The sequence below is a fragment of the Mustela lutreola genome, chromosome X (assembly GCF_030435805.1).
Source record: "Mustela lutreola isolate mMusLut2 chromosome X, mMusLut2.pri, whole genome shotgun sequence".
In the NCBI taxonomy this organism is placed as follows: Eukaryota; Metazoa; Chordata; class Mammalia; order Carnivora; family Mustelidae; genus Mustela; species Mustela lutreola.
Genome location: NC_081308.1, coordinates 13,058,032 through 13,077,098, shown reverse-complemented (window position 1 = coordinate 13,077,098; position 19,067 = coordinate 13,058,032). Strand labels below are relative to the sequence as shown.

General features: G+C 43.1%; 1 protein-coding gene across 5 annotated transcripts in view; it reads right to left on the bottom strand.

The window, feature by feature from the left end:
* Positions 1-19,067, bottom strand: part of REPS2 (RALBP1 associated Eps domain containing 2) — a 234,922-nt gene that overhangs the window by 127,625 nt on the left and 88,230 nt on the right. For all 5 annotated transcript variants that reach the window (XM_059158713.1, XM_059158717.1, XM_059158712.1 and 2 more), the window contains exon 6: positions 3,451-3,589. In XM_059158713.1, the coding sequence (XP_059014696.1) occupies positions 3,451-3,589 (139 nt within the window). The remainder of the gene's footprint in view (positions 1-3,450; positions 3,590-19,067) is intronic.

Below are 19,067 nucleotides of genomic sequence, written 5' to 3'. Positions count from 1 at the left end.
TTATTGCTGTCATCTGGAACCAAATCTTCAATCTCCCCAAGTTACGTCTGTACATAAGGAACTCTTACATTCAGTATTTATTTAAAATGGCAAAGGATTTGAATAGACATTTCTCCAAAGAAGATATACAATAAGAACATGAAAGGATGTTCAATTTCATTTTTCATCTGGGAAAAGCTAATCATAACCCCAAATGATACTACTTCACACTCACTAGTGAGGTAGGAGGGAAGGGAGACTCAGAAGACAAGTTGACCAAAGTAAAGCCATTCAGGTTTGAGACTGACCCTTAACCTAAAAGTGAGCAGGTAGCAGACAGAGTCCCAAGAGCCAACCATGGAAGACCACAAGACCCCACCCCCTCCAGCAGTAAAAGCCACAAAGGTCCGACATTCTTAAAATTGCTCCCTGTAGGTAATTTCACAACCCTAAGACAAGGGAGAAACTACGCACCCAATGTAAAGGATAAACCCAAAGTTAAGGAGTAAGCCCCTTCCTATATAGCTAGCTAATTTTTAAAACTTAGAAAACTCTTTCTTAGAGGCAAAGGACGGTCCTCTTCCTCACCTGGGAGAAGAGACCACTATTTTATCTGTGAAGTAGTTCCCTTCTCACTTCCAAACTCAATAAATTTTTGTTTCTTTTTCTGAACAGCTTGCTCTTGAATTCTTTCTCACACAAAGCCAAGAACGCTCATGGCGAGGGGACTGAGGCCCTCCCTCTTGGGGCCTCAGTCCATCTGGCATCACTAGGATGGCTATAAGCAAAAGACAGTAGGAGCTGGTGAGGATGTGCAGTAACCGGAACCTTCATATGCTGCTGGTGGCAATGTTAAACGATGCCGCCGCCATGCAAAACAGTCGGATCCTCAAATGACTGAACACAGAGTTACCATGTGACCCAGCAATTCCCCTCCTAGGTATACATTTAAGAGAAATTAAAACATACGTCCGTACAAAAATGTGCATGCGCATATTCAGAGCAGCATTATTCTTTTTTTAAAGATTTTTTATTTATTTGAGAGAGAGTGAGAGAGAGGATGAGAGTGGGGCCAGGAACAGAGGGAGAACCAGACGCCCCACTGAGCAGGAAGCCCGATGTGGGGCTCAATCCCAGGACCTGGGATCATGACCTGAGCCAAAGGCAGCCACTGTGACTAAGCCACCCAGGCACCCCCAAGCAGCATTATTCCTAATAGCCAAAAAGGAGAAACAACACAAATCAAGTGCCATCAACTGATGAATAAATAAAACGTAGTATATATCTATACAACAGAAATTATTCAGCCATAAAAAAGCAATCCAGCTCTAGTACATAGTACAACCTGGATAAAATAAACCTTAAAAGTATTATGCTAAGTCAAAGAAGTCAGACACAAAAAAAGACCACACATTATATTATTTCATTTATAGGAAAAGCCTAAAATAGGCAAATCTTTAGAGAGAAAAAGTAGTTTAGTCATTATGTAGTGCTGGGAGGTGGGGCGAGCAGGAATGGGGAATAATTGCTAATAAGTAGGTGGTTTGTTGCAGGGTAATGAAAGTGTTCTAAATTCAGATTGTGAATACATTCTGTAAATACACAAAAACCAATGAACTGTACACTTTACAGGGGTGAATTTTATGGTATGTTAATATCTCAGAAAAGATTTTGTTTTTAAAAGAGACATCACCTAATTGCAATAGATGAACTCCTCTTGACCTTCAACAAACTGAACTGTTTTCAAAAGGCATTTGTGAGACAATCAGGGAAATCTGAACAAAGACTTGATGATATTAAAGAAATGTGTTTCGTATTTTTTTTCACCTGTGCCAGTGAATTGCGGTTATGTTTTTAAAAGGAGTCTTTCTTATCATTTGAGATATGAACTGAAATATTTTCAAATGAAATGATCTGATAACTGCTTCAAAATCATCTGGTCTGAGAGAGGATACAGGCTGAACAAAATCACTGTGCTGTGTAGTAGGTACACAGGGGTTTCTTATACTAGTCACTCTAGTTATATCACATTTGAAATTCTGCAAAATAAGGAAGTTAAAATAAAAACACTCCTAACAGCTACCCATTTGTATTTGTTTAATTATACATATACATTATGAAGAAACTCACTTTAAGGGGCACCTGGGTGGCTCAGTGGGTTAAGCCTCTACCTTCGACTCAGGTCAAATCCCAGGATCCTGGGATTGAGCCCCATGTGGAGAACCATGTCTCCCTCTCCACCCCCACCTGGCTCGTGCTCGTGCTCGCTCTCTCTCTCTTTCTCTCTCTCTCTCTCTCAAATAAATAAATAAAATCTTTTAAAAAAAATTTAAAAGTCACTTAAGCAGGGGCGCCTAGGTGGCTCAGTGGGTAAAGCCACTGCCTTCGGCTCAGGTCATGATCTCAGGGTCCTGGGATCGGGTCCCGCATCGGGCTCTCTGCTCAGCAGGGAGCCTGCTTCCTCCTCTCTCTCTCTCTGCCTACTTGTGATCTCTGTCTGTCAAATAAATAAATAAATAATCTTTAAAAAAAAAAAAAGTCACTTAAGCAGTGGGTAAGGTTAGTAAATGGCCAATCTGAGTTTCTGCTTATTTTAAGTCCTGGTGTCAACATTGAATTTGTTGTATCTACGATACTTGCCTTTCAATAAAACTACTACCACCAATCAGAAAAATGATGTCTGAATTTATATGATTATATTTCAATTATATATCTTATTTCTCAAGAGAAAATTAGTCCATATTTAATATGTCAGGTTATAATTATTGAGGAAATAGTGTTATTCTTCAAAATTGAAGTACAAAAAGAAAGTTTTATGAATTTTTCTTCCAGACTCTGCTGTTTCACTGTTTAGTCTTCAGCCCAGGAAAATGTAGGCATACAGGAATTAAATCAGTTTGTCTCAGTTTGAATTTTGCATGAGAACTCAACAGGAATACGTATTTAGAAGACAACCCAGAAGAACAGACATGTGGACATAAAACTGCTGGTCTATTTTTCTCCCATATTTTAATTTCTCTCAGAAAATCCAGAGCAGAAGGACTTGAGCCAAAGAAAGCGAGCACGAATTTGGACTTCTAAAGCATACATAACATTAAGAGACTTGTGACACGAAATCTTTAGAAGGCTACACTACATCTTCACTTGAATATGAATAAGCAATTAAAGAGGTCATCCTGGTGCCACAGTCTACCATCTCAAGAACTGCTCTGCTAATAAGGCACAGGTCTAGACCAGGCTCCCCCAAATTCCCACTTAAACCTTTGAAACTGAAACATTATCCTCCAAATGTCATTGCCAAGTATTTTTCTGCATGGTTTACAGTTGATAAGAAATTCAGTCGTAGAGGGAAAACAAATCAAAATCACAGAAGGATGTCACATTCATTTTGTGTGAACTGTTTCTCAAGATGTGTACTGCTACCAGTGTAACAGTACTGGGACCCATGTCTTCACCCATCAGCTTAGTTACCTGAAATGAAGGAACTCGGGTCAGGCTGAAGGGATCGGAACTGATTGATGTAGTACTCGCGCTGTTCTTCTGTTATCCTCCAGGGTTCCTCCGGGTAATTACTGCTGTTATCATGTGGTTCTCTCTCCACGGAAAAGGACTTAAAAAATAAATAAGCAAATGCTCAGAGGTAAAAATAGAAAACATCAGCAAAAGCCATCATGCGTTATACTTATTTTTTTTCCTTAAGAGAATACATTTAAACACCTTGTAACTAGGACATAATTAGAACATAAACTTCTGCAGGGCAGACATCATGCTTCGTAAATTTTTGGATACCTCAAAGTTGTTAACAACACTGAGCATGAAATACTGAACACTTGGTGAGTGAAGAAAGTTCTTCCAATGTGCTGAAGAAAGAGTAAAAAGGATGATCGTTCTTTTTAAACATTTTTATTTATTTATTTATTTAGAGAAAGAGCGAGTGCAGGGTGGGGAGTGATGGAGGTAGAGGGAGCAAGAGAATTTTAAGCAGGCTCCACACCCAGCATGGAGCCAGAGTCGGGGCTCAATCTCACAACCCTGAGATCAGGACCTGAGTGAAATCAAGAGCCAGACGCTCAACTGACTGAACTACCCAGGTGTCCCAAAAGGATGAGCATTCTTTTTTTTTTTTTTTAGGATGAGCATTCTTATCCTTAAATACGGGCTACATTTTTATCCTTTCAGGTTAGCTGAGTAGGCAGCAAAATAATCTAGCTTTCTTTTAAACCCTTTTTTTTAGATCTACAAAAGCTATAACCATGTCATCTTTTTTCTGAGGCATTTCCATTGTATAATTCTGGGAATCAAAAGTTCTGATTCCAATTCCACCTCCCCACGTCCTCCTTGAGTGGTAAGTCAGGATCCCAGAACCTGTCGTTCTGCATTTGTGAACTGTGGGTAACACTTGGTAATAGAACTGGGTCTGGAGAACAACTGCTCGTGGGATCATAGCAAACCGGGCAACATAACACGGGGTGCATCAGACATGCCACTAGGGGGCATGCAAGGCAAATGTGAGGATTTACGGATAAGGAGAACCAGAAACGAACTTCAGGAGAAAAGACTGTACTAGGCCATGCTTAAAGAAGCAAAACTGGTGATTCTGGAAGGAGGAGCCTAAGTCTTTGTTCCATTCCTCCCATCTACCCCAAGGCTAAGGTGAACACAAGGAGTGTGTGACCCTTTAGGACAAAAGGAGACTAGATAAATAACCCATCAAGTTGCCTGCTTCTGCACACACTATCAAGAAATTAATCATTAGGAGGGCATTCTACTTGCTATCCCTAGAAATGACAGCGGACCATCTCTGCACCCTTCCTCCCACCCCACACACCCCATTCCAGCAAGTAATTCTCGGGAACACTCAGCTCTCTCCTCTGTGACTTTCAGAGATGAAATAAGACTATAAAATGTTGAGCTGTGATATAACTTTGAGGTGTCATCTTTAAAGTTTTCATACCAGATGAGTTTCCACTAAATGTATATCAAACATTTTTAAATGCCCCAGAAGCCACTAATCATTAGTTATTATCTTAAATTCATAGAATGCTTTCAAATTTACAAAGCACTACACATACCTATCTCACCTGAGCATCTCAAAACCTTTGAAAGGTAGACATAGCAGGTATTATTATCCTGTTCTCAGATGAAGAAATGAAGGCCCATACAACTTAAGAGATGAGTCCATATCCTTCATTATTTGCAATCAGCATTATTGCATTATTGCAGTCAGCAAGTAATTACCCCCTCTGTTTTTTTTTTAAAGATTTTATTTATTTATTTGTCAGAGAGAGAGAGAGCGAGAGCGAGCACAGGCAGACAGAGTGGAAGGCAGAGTCAGAGGGAGAAGCAGGCTCCCTGCGGAGCAAGGAGCCCGATGTGGGACTCGATCCCAGGACGCTGGGATCATGACCTGAGCCGAAGGCAGCTGCTTAACCAACTGAGCCACCCAGGCGTCCCTACCCCCTCTATTTTATCTGTTGTTCAAAAAAGTCAGCCTACTCTTTAGAAGGCCTTTTTTAAATTGAGTTGCATCAGGGATATTGAGAACATAATGCTAAGTGAAATAAGTCCAACATAGAAAGACAAATACTGGGGTGCCTGGGTGGCTCAGTGGGTTGGAGCCTCTGCCTTCGGCTCAGGTCATGATCCTGGGGTCCTGAGATCGAGCCCCGCATCGGGCTCTCTGCTCAGCAGGGAGCCTGCTTCCTCCCCTCTCTCTGCCTGCCTCTTTCTGTCTGTCAAATAAATAAATAAAATCTTAAAAAAAAAAAAAAAGAAAGAAAGAAAGACAAATACTGTATGATATCATTTATATGTGGAACCAAGAAAAAAATCAAACTCCTAGATACAGAGAACAGATTGGTGGCTGTCAGGCATGGGGCGGGGGGAAATTGGGTAAAAGTGGTCAAAAGGTACAAATTTTTGGTTATAAGTAGGTCCTAGAGATGTAATGCAAAGCATGGTGACTATAGTTAATGATACTGTACTTTATGTTTTTAAAGTTGCTAAGAGAGTAAACCTTGTAAGTTGTCATCACAAGAAAAAAATCTGTAACTATGTATGATGATGGATGTTAACTAGTGTAGTAATCATTTTGCATTATATACATATATCAAATAATTACACTGCACACCTAAAACTAATACAACGTTATATACCATTTTATCTCAATTTTTTTTAAAGATTTTATCCATTCATTTGTCAGAGAGAGTGAGCACAGGCAGAGTGGCAGGCAGAGGCAAAGGGAGAAGCATGCTCCCTGCTGAGCAAGGAGCCCGATGTGGAACATGATCCTAGGATGCTGGGATCATGACCTGAGCTGAAGGCAGCCGCTTAACCAACTGAGCCACCCAGGCATCCCCATTTTATCTCAAATTTTAAAAATAAATTAATTTTTAGAAATTGAGTTGCATCCAAGTTGTTTTCAGAAACTCCTATGATTCTGATAATAAACAATATCAATAAAGCAAGAAAGGTCACAATTCAGTCTAAGCACCCAATGGACCACACAACTTTCTGAAACACTCCCACCAAATCCCAGAGCCAAATTCAAATGTTCCACACTAGCACTTTCTGACCGAGGCCAGATGTCTGACCAGGTTGCAGGGGCAAAACCAAGGGTAGAGGGAATCAGTACACAATGGATTGGGTTCCTGGCCAAATTATAATGTGTAGGACTTCCAGGAACACTGTCCTTCTGGTTGGCACTGAAGGAAACAGCTGGAGTAATTGTATCTAAAAAGCTGGGTATGGGCTGGACACAAGAATGGATGTTTACAACTGAACAATCAAGCAGATGGTTCACAAACCCAGCAGGACACTGGTGAAAAGCCCTGTCCCACCGCCACCCTGCAAATGAAGGCATGAAAATCTCTGTGCTGGGTGTTGGCTGCTACATTCCTGGGTCTGATCCAGAAGCTACCGCTCCCCTAGAATACACTACTTGCCGCCTGGAATCGGAGCTGCCATATCTGGCTGCTGTTGTTACGACAGCCCATGTCTGTTCTTTCTCCAATCCCATGACCACCTGCTCATTCTATTTCCTCTCCCACATTATCTCACGGACGACATGCATCAGTGGCCTCTTGGCAGGTCTCAAGGCTATTCTGACAACAGAGCTTAAAAGCCTACAGAGATGACCTGTCGCCTAATAGAAAACATCCACCTCCCCCATGTGGCCTTTAGGGAACTTACAATCCAACCTCCCACCCCTGCTCACTTTTAGCAGGCTGATCACCCATTGCTGGCTCTCCATGGGTCAGATCTCTGTCTTCTTCCCAGACCATCCCTCCTCTGATCCCAGCCTGCTCAAATCCTATTACTTGAGTCCCACTGCCCCATAGGGCTCTCCAGTGTACCTGCCAGGACCACAGCCACCGGAGAAGGCAATTCCCATCCCCTCTGATACAAAGGTGATACAAAAAGCTCTGATACAAAAAAAAAAAAGTTCTGATACAAAGGTGGGCTTGGTAGCCACATGTGCACCACAAGACCCACCTCACACCTGGTCTCACCCAGTTGAGTCCAAGTAAAGAAGAGAAGGCACACAGTTTCTGGCCTCTGGGACCCTCTTGCAGAGAAAACTCTACCCTAGCAAGAAAAACTTCAGCCAGATGCTCATTACTGGGGCTGTGGGTAAGAAACATGAAGATCAAAAGCACAGAAAACAGACCCTGAACAGATGCAATGAGGCCATGACACAGAGTGAGGGCTCAGTGGGGCTTGAAGCCATGAAGAACCAGAGCCAGCCTAAGCAGAACCTGTGAGGCAGAGAAATACTAAAAAGAATAGGGGGCAAGGATGGCCGTTGGCAGCCAGCAGACAACCAGAGAGAGAAGCAAACCCAAGGCAACTAGGGCAAGCACAAATAACTAAGAACTCCCACTCCTCAGGGCCAATGGGCCACTCCTTGTCTCTCATTTCTTGGATTCCCAAGAGAACTCCAACCCCACCTCCTTTACAAGAAGACTTAAGCTGGCAAGGAGAGTTCCTGCTCCCTAAAACCAACAAGGCCTTGCAACAAAGAGGGAGAAGGCGTAAGAACATTGTATAACCTGTACATAACATAGCATGGCCCTTTTATGGGCTTGCTCTAAATGTGTTAACCTACCCTCATTCTCCTTCCCAGAACTTGCTTCTCACTGCATGCTGTTAACTGATTTAATAAACAAGTAATTAGGCATCTTAAAAAATATGAATCTTATGATTAGTATCACACATACTTGAACATTTCAAGTGCTCTTGAAATACCATCATTCAGGTTTCAACCTGAGGGACCAGAACCATATCATGTATCCCTTTACTCTGCATATAAGCCCTAGCAGGCACATCACAGATTCTAAAAAGTAGTGTGAGATCCATTTATTGGTAGGCTCTAGTAAGTTCAGATGTTTGCCTTATATTAAAAGAGGTGCAGAGGGCATCAGGGTGGCTGAGTGGGTTGGACCTCTGCCTTCGGCTCAGGTCATGATCTCGGGGTCCTGGGATCGAGTCCCACATCAGGCTCTCTGTGCAGTGGGGGGCCTGCTTCCCTCTCTCTCTCTGCCTGACTCTGCCTACTTGTGATCTCTGTCTGTCGAATAAATAAAGAAAAATCTTTTAAAAACATAAATAAAAAAATAAAAGAGGTGCAGAAACACTACTCCATATTGTGCTAAATGAAAGTAAACCTGTGAGTCCATTTCACATAAAGTTTCAGATCTATCAAAAGAAATCCATGTCTATCTTCCTATAGTTCATCCATGGTCTCTGATCTCTGTGGGGATTTTCTCACTCAATACTCATTAAGTGAGTATTTCAGTGTCAGGTGAGGGCATACAGAAGGAGTAGGTCATATTCCACACATTCTTAGGCTGAAATAGTCTAAAAGAAAGCTCATCACAAGAAGCAAAATGATTTGAACTTTGCTGCATGAACAGTGACCCACTCATTCATTCATTCATTCAACAGACACTTACTGAACACCAAGAATATCCCAGGCACCAGTGACTCAGCTATACTGATGGGTAAACTGATTCTTTTTCCCAGGAAAACTAGGGTCTCATGAGAGAGAAAGACAAATGGGCAATCCCAAAATAATGAAGCAAGTGCTACAACAAGACAGGCTACTCTAGAGTTTTGCTACTCCAAGTATAGTCCCCAGACTACCCAAATCAGCATCTCCTGGAGACTCGCTAGAAACACGGAACATCAGGCTCCACCCTACATCTGGGGAATCAAAGTCTGGAAGTGGGACCCAGGAATCTGTGGTTTAACAAGTTCTCTAGATTACCTGAAGCACACCCAAGTTTGAGAAGCAATGCCACAAAACACGTAGAGCAACACCAACAAAAGGAACAGAATTTATAACCACACCCCAAAATGACAGAAAATGGTCATCTTCTGAAAGACTACATGTAGACAGAATAGGCTGCTAGTACGACGTGGATGTTAGCGGAGCTGCCAGAAGATAGTCCAGACAGCAAGCAGGGCCCAGATCATGAAGGCCCAGGTGGACCAGGTTAAGAGATACAGACTGTATCTAGAAGACAGTAGGGAGCCACAGGTAAGTATTAAACAGAACAGTGAAATTCTCAGATGTCAGTTACAGAAAGATCACTTCAGTGACGAGAATGGATAAGGAAAGACTAAAGGTAGGAGGACAAGTTAAGACCACATGAGCAACCCTGGCCAGAGGTCAAGATGGCCCAAAGTTAGGGAGGGATGAGAGGTGACAGAAAGAAAAAAGCCACATGGTCAGGACCAGAGGAAGGCCCATTCCAGCAGTGGGATGGCAGCTAAGGACCTCTCTGTCAGCAGCTAGAGGGCCATCTTACTGCAGGACCCAGATGCATGGAACACCTTCTCCAAATGAACCCCAAAGTCAACTGAAACAACTGGCTCCACTTTACAGACAAAGATGTGAAAATTCAGCCACCGGAGAGAGACTAAGAAATATGGGGAGATGAACTATGGGGCCCCGGGCTTCCAAGGAGATGCCAGAGCCTGGAAAAGCCCCACATGTGCCAGCACCCTAAGAGGACTCGTCCCCTTCAACTCTAGCTCCAGTGGTTTTGCCGGCTGGGTAGAGCTATTTGCTAGCTGCTGCCAATTTTAAGTTCTGCCAGTGTTTTTAAGAAAAAATAAAATGAGAGAGAAACCTTCCACATCTGTCTGCTTAAGCCACATACATATGGTTCATTATGCAGTTTCTCTAGACACAGGAGAATTAGATTTGCTTATATTTCAAACATTCAAACCCTTAGTTTCAAGTGAAATGCAAATATTTGGCACTACAAGTTATTATCTCAAGGGAAAACTGGCTGTTTGTAATAAAAGCGACTTCAAAAGACTCATTAAAAAGTAATATTATTAATAAAATCCCAAAAGGTGACATTTACCCCTGAAGTATCTTAAAAATCAAGCACAGATGAATAATATGAATTGCAAGGAGGCATCGTCAGGGAGACTTTACAAAGGGTGTGTCTATTGTTTCAACCACAGAGCGTGTCTGTTGAGAATCCAATCCCACCCTGGAGGCAGCCGTTTCACCTGCGGATGCAGTGATCTCACACCAGTGTCCTTCCGGTGCCTTAGTAAACAAACCATCTGGAGTAGCAAAAGCTGACGGAAAGCCCACAGAGAGTATGTGAGAACGCATCACCTGCCAACAATATTTTGGAAGAAATAAGACGGCCTCAGTGCAACCACTGATCACAACATGATTTCATGAGCAAAGGTGTGAGAAGACTCAATCTCCCCTACTGAGAAAGAAGGACTAACAGGCTGGTTAGACCAGACTAGAGTCCAAGGGAATATGAATCTGCCTCAGGAAAGATCATGCTCACTCATCAGCCATGGGGCTGAGAAGAAAGAAGAGTCATAGGAGCAAATGACAGCCATGCTGCTATGTGGGATTACAGCAGCTGTGCTCTGGTCATGTACAGCACACGAGGCCTAGTACAGAAGCACCACTGCGGGGCTGTGGCTGCCCACCCAGCAATGACATGTTCCCTGCAACTGGCTGCAGCCATGTGACCGAGCTCTGGCCAATGCCATGTGAGCACAAGTGACCGGCACTACTTCCACGTAGTAGAGCTAGCACCCTGCAGTCCTCTATGCTCGTCCCCGAGGGCCACAGGACAGAAGGACCACTGGTCCCTGAATCACCATATGGAGGACGGCCGCCTACCAACCTGTTAGATGAGTGAAACATATACCAATGCGATGAAGTCATTAAAACGTGGGGCATGGCACCTGGGGGGCTCAGTCGGTTAAGTGGCTGCCTTTGGTTCAGGTCATGATTGCTGGGTCCTTGGATCAAGTCCCACACTGGGCTCCCTGCTCAGTGGGGAGCCTGCTTCTCGCTCTCCCTCTGCCTGCCGCTCCCACCTTGTTTATGCTTGTTCTCTAATAAACAAATGAAATCATTAAAAGAAAAAAAAAAAAACATGGGGCATATCTGTCACAGCAACTATCAGTCTAACTATCCTTTAGGCCAGGCCCAAAGGAAAAGCAGGCCTGCCCAGGACAGCATAGCCATTCCTGCACTCAACACAGAAGCACGCGGCTTTGTTTTATAATTTTACCACCTAATAACATGAGACAACTCTAAGCCTAGTCCATTTTATAATTTGTCCGCACAGGCCATCTATAGGGACAGCAGGTATGTGGACACATCTTTACAGCCACCTTTCTATGTCTGGTTAATAGGAGCTTATCTTTCATGGGTTTGAAGGAGACTTGAAGAGAAGATGTACCAAATAAAAAGAAGAGAGGGCCAGGGTAAAACTGGGAAAACGATTAAATGAGGAATAAAGAAAACAAGATGGAGCTCAACAATTTAGTTTTGACCTTCCAGCTGATTACTCAGTGTAGTATTTTATAATCTTGTGTATTTATCCTCTGTCTCACACCCCACTCTCACTATAATAAAAGGTCCATGAGGGCAGCAAAACTGGTCCAGTCTGATCATTGCTGTAGCCCCAGCATCCAGACAAGTGCCTATGCTCAATATATGTTTCTTTTTCAGTGACTAAACGAATAACTGGACAAATAGACAATTCCAACCCAGAGACAGAAAGGTTAACCTAAGCTCTCATATGATGACTAGAGCTGAACTTTATATACATTTATCAAACAACGTCACCTAACTGTAGAGGCTGGGTGCCTTCCTTTACCAATGAAATTAAAAGAAAAAATTCTTTTTTTTCTTTTTATTTTGAAATAATTATAGATTCACAGGAAGTTGCAATAAATGACTTCTGGCTTTGCCTGTAGAGAAGTTAGTTAAAATTAAATCCTAACAGAGCAATTTAACCTTATCAGTTTCTTCATGGAAATGCATCCATAAAGATGCCAAACTTGCTCAGGGATCTAATTTCAACTGCTTAGGAGGTTGATTGCAAAGTGTAGGAATCTGAATCTAATGAGTAACATGGAGCTGCTGCTTGTCAAGACAAACTAAATTTTCAAAGCAATCACCACAGACATAGGAGAACGTGCAGGAACACATATTCATTACTTTGCTCAGTGCCAGGCACCGCAAGCACCCAATACACATGACCTATTTTCACCTTCACAAGAACCCTGAGAAGTAGGTCCCATTATTTCCAGTTTGCAGAACAAGAAACTGAGCGTTAAGGAAGGGATGTGACTTACCAAAATCACACGCCTACTAAAATGGTAGAGCCAGAACATGAGCAGAGTCCAGAGTATACATTCTTTTTTAATCGGCAAGCCCGAGGCCTCTCCCTCCCTTTCTGATCGAACCATCCTGTAATAATACACCATTCCCTTTTAAGAAACACCCTCACTACTCTGAAAACTATAAAACACTGATGAAACAAATTCAAGATGACACAAAGAAATGGAAAAATATTCCATGCTCATGGACTGGAAGAACAAATACTGTTAAAATGTCTATACTACCCAAAGCAATCTACATATTTAACGCAATCCCTCTCAAAAAACCAACAGCATTTTTCACAGAGCTAGAACACACGATCCTAAAATTAGTATGGAACCACAAAAGCAACCCTGAAAAAGAAAAACAAAAAACAAAACTGCAAGCATCACAATTCCAGACTTCAAATTATGTTATAAAGTAGCAGTAATTAAAACAGTATGGTATTAGCATTAAAACAGATTCATAGAACAACGGAAGACAATAGAAAATCCAGAAATAAACCCACAATTAGATGGTCAATTAATCCTTGACAAAGGAGGAATGAATATGGAATGGGAAAAAGTCTCTTCAAAAATGGTGCCAGGGGGGCGCCTGGGTGGCTCAGTGGGTTAAAGCCTCTGCCTTCGGCTCAGGTCATGATCTCAGGGTCCTGGGATCAAGCCCCACATTGGGCTCTCTGCCCAGCGGGAAGCCTGCTTCCTCCTCTCTCTCTCTCTGCCTGCCTCTCTGCCTACTTGTGATCTCTATCAAATAAATAAATAAAAATCTTTTTTAAAAAAATGGTGCTGGGGGGGTGCCTGAGTGGCTCAGTGTGTTAAAAGCCTCTGCCTTCGGCTCAGGTCATGGTCCCAGGGTCCTGAGATCGAGCCCCACATCTGGCTCTCTGCTCCTCGGAAAGCCTGCTTTCTCCTCTCTCTCTCTGCCTGCTTGTGATCTCTGTCTGTCAAATATGTAAATAAAATCTTTAAAAAAAAATGGTGCTAGGAAAACTGGACAGCTACATGCAAAAGAATGAAACTGACCATTTTCTTTCACCATACACAAAAATGGACTCAGAATGTATTAAAGACCTAAATGAGACCTAAAATCACAAAAATCCTAAAAGATAACACAGGCAGTAATTTCTCTGACATCGGCCCTACCAACATTTTTCTAGGTATGTCTCCTGAGGCAAGGGGAAACAAAAGCAAAAATAAACTATAGGGATGATCCCAAAAAAAAAAAAACAAAACACTTCTGCAAAGCAAACAATCAACAAAACTAAAAGGCAACCTATGGAATGAGAGAAGATACCTGCAAATGATATATCCAAGAAAGAGTTAGTATCCAAAACATATTTAAAAAAATAACTTCTACAACTCAACACCCCAAAAATACATAACTCAATTAAAAAATGGGCAGAAGACATGAACAGACATTTCTCCAAAGAAGACATCCAGATGGCCAACAGACACATGAAAAGATGCTCAACATCACTCACTAGCAGGGAAATGCAAATCAAAACCACAATGAGATACCAACTCACACCTCTCTGAATGGCTAAAATCAAGACAAGATACAACAAGTGTTGGTGAGGATGAAGAGAAAAAGAAACCCTCTTACACTGTTGGTGGAATGCAAACTGGTGGAGTCACTGTGGAAAACAGTATGGAGGTTCCTCAAAAAATTAAAAATAGAACTACCCTAGCATCCAGTAATCACACCACTGAGTATTTACCCAAAATACCATAAGATACATACATCCCTATGTTTATTGCACCATTATTTACAATAGCCATTATGGAAGCAGCCCAAGTGTCCATGAAAAAAATGAATGGGTAGCGATGTGGGGTGCAAGCAAGTATGTGTGTACACACATACACACACCACAGAATTATTACTCAGCCACAAAAAAGAATGAAATCTTGCCTTGTACAACAACATGGATAGAGCCAGAGAGTATAATGCTAAGGGAAATAAGTCAGTCCAAGAAAGACAAATACCGTATGATTTCACTCATACATGGAATTTAAGAAACAAAACAAACGAGAAAAGGAAAACAAAAAGAGAGACAAACCAAGAAACAGACTCTTAACTATAAAGAACAAACTGATGGCTCCCGGGGTGGGGGTGGGTGAAATAGGTGATGGGGATTAAAGAGTGAACTCACCATGAAGAAAAGAAAAGAAAATAGGAATACCGTCACTCCAATGCCAAAATCAATGCAGCAATTTTGCAGACTGCAGATATTCATACAGGATATAAATAACCTATACTTATACATCTCTCCCATTATCTAGTTTAGTTGTAGACTTTGGCCAGTAAACTACTAAATCATACAGACAGAGCACCATCTGATTTCTCACACACCTATAAACATCTGGCATGCTCTCACATCAGAAAGAATCCCATAGACAGCCATAAAATACAGGTATTCAATCATTTCACTGCTATTTTAGTATGTGGCACTAACACTATTTTGATTAACCTAAGAAATGCCTATGAAAAATCACTATCTCCAGCTCTTCCATCGGGACCCAAGATCTGCTACTCCACAGGGCACTTTCCCTTGGGATTCTGCTATCTGCTTGGAGGAGTCCAGGAGAAAGTGAGAAGTCAGCAGTAGGAGAGATTTTGATGAGGCTGTGGACTGCCAGAACCACTGCACTAATATGCCCACCCCAATCCTTGCCAGTTAGGTAAAGGTACCCTTAACCTCCTTCACTGTGCCCTCCCCTTAACACTCAAGATCTGGGGCTGAATTCGAGGAATGCTTTGGACAATGAGGCTACAGACTGGAGGTGCAAAAAGAGTGCAGATTCTGGGGGCGCCTGGGTGGCTCAGTGGGTTAAGGCTGCCTTCGGCTCAGGTCATGATCTCAGGGTCCTGGGAACGAGCCCCGCATCGGGCTCTCTGCTCAGCAGGGAGCCTGCTTCCCCCTCTCTCTGCCTGCCTCTCTGTCTACTTGTGATCTCTCTCTCTCTCTCTCTCTCTCTCTCTGTGTCAAATAAATTAATAAATAAAATCTTTAAAAAAAAAAAAAAAGAGTGCAGATTCTGGAGGCGGAGAGATCGGGGCTCGGATCTAGGATGGCTGCCTGGGCCACCTAACTTCTGAGCCATCAGTTTCCCACCTAAAGGCAGTGCCATGGCCCACAGGGCTCTGTCTACCTCTCCAGCTTCGTCTCCCGCCCACTCTGGGCTCTGGCCACACTGGCCTTCTTCCAGGTCTTGGATTGTGTCTCCTCTGTGTGCTCTACACATGGTATACTGGCCCACCCGGTACCCACACCAGTGCCTCCTAGCATCACTCTGCACTGCAGATGCTGGCTAAGTAAAAGCACCTTATCCAAATACCTCTGCTGCTAAAATTCCACATGGAACTTAGGCTCCCCTAAACACGCCCACGAAAGGCTGGTTCAAAACAAGTCACGTGGTAAAAGAGGCAGGGAACAAAACATTCACTTGGCAGGCCTGGATCATACAGAGTGTGGAGCTGCCACTGAAAGCGATGGCGACAGCTGCCCAGCTCTGTAGCTACCTGACTGTGGCAAAGGCAAAGCTCCCTCAGCCCTCCAGCCATCCAGCCCTGCCGTGTGGTCTGGGGAACTGTTCCTGCAAGCCCAGAACACAGTCATAATCTTCAGCCCTTCCAAAGACCTGGTAGACCTGCCACCCTCTTATCAGAAATCCCTATTTGGGCAGCTAGCCAGAGTAGATTCTGCCGTCCACAGTGAAACCCTGGCCAATGCACACCCTTAGCCTAGACTCTTCCCACTCAGCCAGACACCCCTCTCCTCACCTCCCAGCACCTTCCTCCCTTTGCCTGGTTACCTTCTACTCATCCTGCGCAGCTCAGCTCAAGCGGCACTTCTTCAGGGAAGCCTTCCCTCACTTTCTAGCCCTAGGTGGGATTTCTCTGTCACTTGCCATGGAAATCTTCTCTTGTCATTAGGGCAACTGTCAGTTTTCCATTACACATGCAGAGGTGGGACCTTCTGATCACATTCATCTGCCCACTTGACAGCAAGTTCCCTGAGAGCAGGGACCATGTCTGTAGTCCTCAGGGTACTCCTGGCATGGTACCAGACCCCAAGAAGCCCCTTAGAACTCCAGAGTGAACAAGTACGGGACATAATCTTGTAAGAAGTCGACTTTCCAAGACTGTCAGGAGAACTGAAAGGACGTCTACAAGTTAAGGGACGAGCACAGCACCAGGATCAAATAAGCACTCACTTGGTAGAGACTCTCACTGGGACAGGCAACTAAGGGCATGACACCTGTTCACCTGAGACCAGGGGGCAGACCACCAATGGGCCCAGGAGTTGAAATGGTGCTGCTGTAAAGGAACCTTCCATATTTACACCCAAATATATATACCAACGAACTGAGACCAAGGGGTCCTGGAGAATATGCCAGAAACAAACACACACTCTCTTTTTCCAGCTTTAAATAGTACTATTTGGGAGCAGGAGTTCAACTGGGTATTTACATTTGAGAGACTAAATCAGAGGGGTTCCTATCTACCATATCAATGTGGGCCCTAGCTACTATCAAGAAAAGCTCTGGACACCATAATGCCCATAACGGTGGGGAAAAACAGAGCTGACCCCACAAATAAAATGAGCTCACTTGCCTTCATCAGTAGTCTAATGACCTATGAAGAACTCCAGGGAAGCTAGGCTTCTCGCGTGCGCCGGAGCCGCCGTTTTTACCCTCCCTCCACCCTACTGTCTCCAAGCACAGATTTGGTAAGGCCTTAAGGCAGCACCCCAATGAATCCGAAGATTACTGAATTGTCCTTTTCCCATAAAAATCCTTAGTTTCAACGCCAGGCGCCCTGTTCTTATACCCTGGAATCACATCTCTCAACGATCCAGTATCTCTTCACAATTCTTATCCTGTAACACGAAACATTTTTCATGTAGAAATGTCTCCCAACAAAGAAACCAAGCAACTACCACCACGTTAATTGTTAAGCAGCATAAGTACATGGTAAGCACCTGAAGAAGGTAAGAGACCGATCTTTAAAAAATTAGGCTACAAAAAAGTAAATTTCAGTATCAATTGAAATAAAATGTTTCAAAAATAAGGGGAAAAGAAGTAGGTGAAGGAAGTAAGTAGGAAAGAGGCTTAATGTGATGAAAAACAGGACATCTGTTGTGGTGATAGTGACTCATTGGGTATCTGTGAGTCCTGGGTAGTAGACTCAGTGGAGTAGAACCTATCAGCCCTCTTTACTCCTTACGGAGATGGCAAAACTCCAGCTAAGGTTTGAAATCAAATGCGGAGTTAATCTGGTAAAACAAGATGTCAAGGACAAGGCATATGCATTCCTATAAAATGCATAGGCAAACCAGCTCTTCCTGGTACACACAAACACACACACACTCCTTCCCACCCTCTTCCTTCTCCTCCTCCTCCTTCCCTCACCCCTTCTATTTCAGTCAGAGGAAGGGAATTCAGCAATGCCAAGAGGTCAACACACACACTATGTATTAACATTCACTATCCCTAACAACAGAAGATTTTCCTAGCCCTAATCTCTACCCATAAACTAAGTAATTCAACTCTCTGCCCTAAAAGTACAAATAAGAATTTCCTGTCGCCAGAGGGCCTAGGGCGCTCCAGAACCAAGAGAGGCGGGGGTCCCTAACGTCCTACAAGGGCCCTGGGTGCTCAGGACCTCCTCTCAAGCACACAAGGAACAATTTTCCATACACAGCCTCTCACTCCTCCAAGGAAAAAGAGACACCAGCTTCTGGTTTCACACTGGCAGGAATGACAAACCAGTTTAAAAAAAAAAAAAAAAAAAAAAAAAAACACTGATAACTCTTAAAAGGGGCATAGGCTATATACTCCACTTCACTGATCAAGAGAAATGTTGGGGCACCTGGGTGGCTCAGTCCATTGGGCTCAGGACATGATCCCAGAGTCCTGGGACTAAGCCCCAAGTCAGGCCCCTGCTCTGTCTCTCTCAAAGAAATAAATAAAAACTTCAAAAAACTTAAAAATTAAAACTAAAGAGAAATGTTAGTAAAACTACACTTAGATAGGGGCACCTGGATGGCTCAGTTGGTTAAATGTCTGCCTTCAGCTCAGGTGCTGATCCCTGGGTTCTGGGGTGGAGCCCCACACGGGGCTCCTTGCTCAGCGGGGAGCCTGCTTCTCCTTCTCCCTCTGCCCGCCATTCTCCCTCTCCCTGCTTGTTCGTTCTCTCTCTCTCTCTCTCTCTCTCTCTGTCAAATAAATAAATAAATAATCTTTTTTTAAAAAAGCTACACTGAGATACCATTTTTCACCCATCAGATTGGCAAAGATGTGCAAGTTTTTTAGCACATTGTGTTAGCACCGGTATGGGAAAATAAACACTTTCACACATCGTTGGTGAATGTGTGAATTGGTACAGTCTCCAATTTGAAAATCTCTATCAAAAATAAAAATGT